Source organism: Setaria italica, chromosome IV, assembly GCF_000263155.2.
Source record: "Setaria italica strain Yugu1 chromosome IV, Setaria_italica_v2.0, whole genome shotgun sequence".
Classification (NCBI taxonomy): Eukaryota; Viridiplantae; Streptophyta; class Magnoliopsida; order Poales; family Poaceae; genus Setaria; species Setaria italica.
Window position 1 is genome coordinate 34,651,157 of NC_028453.1, and position 4,954 is coordinate 34,656,110.

The 4,954-nt window shown below is 43.8% G+C and overlaps 1 protein-coding gene across 1 annotated transcript; it reads right to left on the reverse strand.

The window, feature by feature from the left end:
• Positions 1 to 316: 316 nt before the first annotated feature.
• LOC101774862 (probable protein phosphatase 2C 57) lies at positions 317 to 3,688 on the reverse strand. Its single transcript, XM_004965917.4, has 4 exons — positions 3,443 to 3,688; positions 2,113 to 2,319; positions 1,720 to 1,931; positions 317 to 1,170 (listed from the first exon to the last, which is right to left on the reverse strand). The coding sequence occupies exons 1-4, from the start codon at positions 3,530 to 3,532 to the stop codon at positions 603 to 605; spliced, it is 1,077 nt and encodes a 358-aa protein (XP_004965974.1). The 5' UTR covers positions 3,533 to 3,688; the 3' UTR covers positions 317 to 602.
• Between the last annotated feature and the right edge of the window lie 1,266 nt (positions 3,689 to 4,954).

Here is a 4,954-nt window from a genome sequence, read left to right on the forward strand (position 1 = left end):
TTCAATCACAAGTGCCACTACAGTTAGCCAGGACCTGATAGTGACAGTCGCCTGGTTTTCCAGGTTACTTTTCTCAACGAAGATTGCAGTAACAACAACAAAAGAAGCATCCAAACAAGAAGCAACAGCACACGCTGGCCTGGCCCAACACCCTGGATATACATTTTGGGCCACCCATGGAAGAAAAGAAAAACTGTTCACTGTAGTGTAGCAACATACAACCATGCCTACCTTCCTTAGAAAGTTCATGCACTTTTAAGCCAAAACTGCTGTTTTTCAGTTAAATGACTTATCCAAAACGAATAACACAGGAAAATATTCAAGAACATTAATCTCCTTTTACCAAAACCAGCACTAATTCATCGAGATCTAAGAAATGTCGACTCTGATCATTTGAGACTTACAAAGTTAACATGTCCCAGAAACCAATAAATACTCTCAACTGCAGAGACAATTAGCCGCAGCATATGTTACAACTCCGGATTACTCAACAACAGCCATCTCAGCGAAATTATAAGACAGCTCATGCTAAACCTATTTTCCAAGCTAAGCTATGGAAAAGGTCAAAACTTACAGTATACTGGGGCTCCTAGAGCCCCATGTCAATCGGCCAGGCTATCAAGGAAGCTTTGCAGCTCCCTCAGTCCTTCCGCAGATATGCTCCGCTGTACACGAGGCCTCGGAGCTGTTAGGACAGGAGGTGGCCTAGAGTTGAAGCAGACGACAACCACAGAAAGGTTATCGCCGCTCTTCCTCTTGATGGCCTCATCAACTAGTTCTTTACAGCAAGCAGCTGGGTCATTATGCTCTTGGAGCTTCCGGCGGGCAAAATCTACCGCATTTTGGCTGCGGAATACATCCCAGATCCCATCGCAACCCATGATCAGGAATTCATCCTCCTCAGTAAGATCCATTGTCATTACCTCAGGCTCGGCACTAAGAGGGCCTAGACCACCACACACCTTCATGCCTTCCATGTGCCAGTCCCCGATTGCTCGTGCAACATTGAGCTGCCCATTCAGGTAGCCATCATCAACATATCCACCCAATGCCTCAATACGCATCTTCTCTAAGTTGCAAGATGGCTTGTGGTCCCTAGACATCTCAATTGCCTTTCCACGACGACAAAGTACAGCTCGACAATCACCAGCATTCGCAACCAGAAGTGACCTGTCGAGCACCCAGAACATAAATATACCAGCAGTTGAGGATTAAGTGAAAAGCTAGTAGTGTGTAAATATGAGACAGCAGCACTAACAAATTTAGTAATTCACAAATTGCAGTCAATAGTAGTTCTTTTCAGTAACCTGTCTTAATGAGAAAAACACACCTGAACATGTAAAAAACATATGTATGCACATGAAAATTTGCAAAATTGCAGTCACCAAAGGACACGTGATACAGATTTTTGTAAGGAAAAAAATTGAAGGCATGTGCAGCTGGTATGCACATTTGCTATTATGTGCATGAGTGCAAATGCCACAAAAGGGCACATGATACCATAATAGCAAATAAGAAAGTTTTCATTGTACATAAGTAATGATATGCTTCAGATGGTAGTTATCATGTGCCATACACCGTGTGCATGCGTGTACATGTTACAATTGATTTTGACAACTTGGATAAAAACAAAAAAAGGGCTCTGAATGCACATATGTAGTAACAAAATTCAAATAGTAGTTATAATAACTTGGTAAGGCTACAACCACAGAAGTTTACCTCCCAACCACAAGTGCTGCAAGCGCAGTTGTGCCAGAATCAAGTTCGCAGTTCAGAGAACAAGCGTCTGCAAAAGCAGCATCAGTCTGCAAGAATGCAGAGGACACTGCTTTTGCTATCTCCCTTGGGAATCCCTCATCCTCAACAATAAACCTTGGCAAATTGCTGGACACAAAATCAGCGGCATGCTTTCCACCATGTCCATCAAAAACCTAAAACAATGAAATGGAAATAAGGTTAAACATGCAGGAAAGCTTGCCACATGGACTAAACTACTTTCCAAGTAGGAAGTAAATACTGTTTCTCTAGACATGAAATGACCACAATCTGCTAGGATTTATTGCAATGTTGAGAAAGGAAATTGTACACTGCTGAATTTCATAAAGAACGTACCCCATAAAAGGCACTGGGGCCTTCTTCATAACTTTCAAATCCAAAATCTTGCATGAAATTATCAGAGAAAATGATCACATCCTCCATTGAGTGCCTTGACCCAATATCAGCCCAGCCTCCAGACCGTATAACTGGAATAAATTCAATGTCCATGCTTTCAAAAGTTCTCTCAGTTTCAGGCCTTGTACTGTTTGCAGGACTCCTCACCTTCAAAACCAGATCCATTTATAAAAACTAATCAAATATACAACTTTTAAACTGATGTGAATTTTTTTGTTTCAAATCCTTTTTCACTATAATGAGAACGTAAAAGACAAACATGTGCGTATCACCTTATTAATCGTTCTATCAAGTAAATCCTGAAAAATTTGATACAAGTGGTCCCAAAATTTCTAAACATAAACCAGGTATCTAGAGATCTATGAGATCATTTGATGGGGGAATATAAAAATAGGTTAGGGATTTCCCAACTGTGGGGTGGATAATTTATGGAATCAATCAATATATAAAGCAGAGTAGCAGACACAAGACAGAACTTTGAATAATGTTCTGGGGCCAATAGGTCAGACAGGAAGTGGGGGTATCAGACTTTTCAAGACATATAAGTACCAGAGTAACTGTGCAATCATGCTCTTTTGCAATGTACTCAAACCCCCACCCAGCCTTTTTCACCAGAGGCCATCATAAACCAACCTTTGCCGGAATAAAACGCATATCAGGAGGAAAATTACATCATCATGTATTCATGTCCATTACCAAGTACCTGTCTTCAATAAATACACACGACAAAGATACTAAGACTGTAATTACTTCCCACAAACATTCTGGAATGTCCCCTGCACCCAGTACTTGATCCATTAGATACTAGAATATATGATTGATTCATTTCATATAATCTGAGCCAACGGATCACAAGTAATTATGACAGCTTTCTAGACTCTCAATAGCCTGCATCCAGATAAACCGCACGGATCCAAGCATCTTGCCCCCAACTTACTAGTCACTACCAGTACTCTAGTACAACGAGGATGTACGAGCAGCTTCAGAACCCAAGATTCCTTATCCCCGTCTCTTCTCCCCGCCCAAATCCGGGACAACACCTACCATCCCATAACACCGGTGCTAACCCCAGCTCCTTGGCAGTTGGCACAATCAGCTCCCACCTCGCATCGGAGGAGGCAGCAGCCACACGTGACAGCACAGATTAAGCACGAATCAAGCCGACCGCCACACAAAGCCCCCACCTTTCGCGCAGATCACGCAAGCTACCGTGCTAGCCAGGCCGAAGGAAGCGAGATCGCGGAGAGATCCGGAGGGAAGCAAGACTTACAAAGGAGGCGTGCCTCGCGAGCGCCGGCCTCCTCCCCCCCGCCGGGATCGGGGGCCTCCCCCCGCCGCCTCGAGGCACCTGCTCCTCCATCGCCGCCGCTCCCCTCGGAGTCCGTGCGCGCCGTGGCCCGGAACCGAATCGGCTAGGGTTAGGGTTCGGATTCGGCGCCGGAGCTGCTTGCCTGCAATAGCCTTCCGTACTGTGGAGTGTGAACAGTAGCAGGAAAGCCGGGGGACGGCCCGGAAAAAGAAGAAGGGAAAAGGAGGGGGGCAGAGCAGGGGTGTTTTGGTAAATTCTGGGGGTGGTTAAGCTAATCACGGCGAGTAGCAGCGGCGGTTAGCCGCTGGTTAGCTGCGTGGGGATGCGAGTCCGGTGGGCGGGGCTCGCGCTGCCATTGGTGGGGCGGCTGGATAAAGGGCACGTGCGGAGGCGGGGACGTGTCGAGCGGATGGGGCGCCGGAGCGTGCACGGGACGAGTCACATACTCACATGTGACGGCTATAACCCATCATATGCTTCTCTACTTATATTCTTCTCTACTTATATTCGAGGTCAACACACTGCGTAGTGCGGTACTTCCTCCATCCCACAAAGACGGTTTGTTTAGAAAATTTTAAACAATATAGTAGCAATGCTAAATGCTAAAAGTTCAAAGTATCGAAGGTGTTTGGATCCATGGACTAATTTTTAGTTTGGGTCGTATCGGATGTTTGATACCAATTACAAGGACTAAACGTGAACTAATTATAAAACTAATTGCATAACCCATGGCTAATTCGCGATACGAATCTAATAAGTCTAATTAATTCATGATTAGCACATATTTACCGTAGCATCACATGGTCAAATCATGGACTAATTAGGCTTAATAGATTCGTCTCATGAATTAGTCTTCATTTGTGCAATTGGTTTTATAATTAACCTATATTTAATACTCCTAATTAGTACCTAAACATTCGATAGTACTTGGAACCAAACACCCTCTAACTCTTCTTAATCGGATGGATTACTGAGTAGAATTAATTATGCATGCACGCTTGCAGTAATTGTCGGATCTACTAGCTTTCCTTATTTAGCGAGCCTTGCTCGGGCATCGATTCGTTAACTGGACCATAGGTATTATGAGGGCCTTTGTTGGATTGTCTGAAAGTTATATGAACACTCTTTGTGGGATAAATTTTGAAGGTTAAACGAATAGTCATTATGGGACGGAGGGAACGGAGGGAGTACTGTACAATTTACTTTGCTTCTTATGATTTGGTATACATAAAAACTTAAACACCTCTTTGGATATTAGCTTTGGAGCTCGGAATTGAGAATTGGAATTGGATTCGACGACGAATATTGCTATTTAGATATCCGCAGAATTGAGAATTGATGTTGGGAAACCATACCATGGAATCCAACAATTTAAAACAACGCTTTCTCAGAACCAAGCCTTACCCCTCCATATTGGGATGAATTGGCTAGCTCTTCTCCTTCATCGTAGATCAGCATTATCATCGAAACTCC

Excerpts from the sequence above, each read along its gene's own strand:
- LOC101774862 (XM_004965917.4), bottom strand. The coding sequence starts at position 3,532 with ATGGAGGAGCAGGTGCCTCGAGGCGGCGGGGGGAGGCCCCCGATCCCG. Across the intron at positions 2,320-3,442 it reads TCGCGAGGCACGCCTCCTTT|GTGAGGAGTCCTGCAAACAG; the intron begins GTAAGTCTTGCT and ends CTGGTTTTGAAG. Across the intron at positions 1,171-1,719 it reads GCAGCACTTGTGGTTGGGAG|GTCACTTCTGGTTGCGAATG; the intron begins GTAAACTTCTGT and ends GGTGCTCGACAG.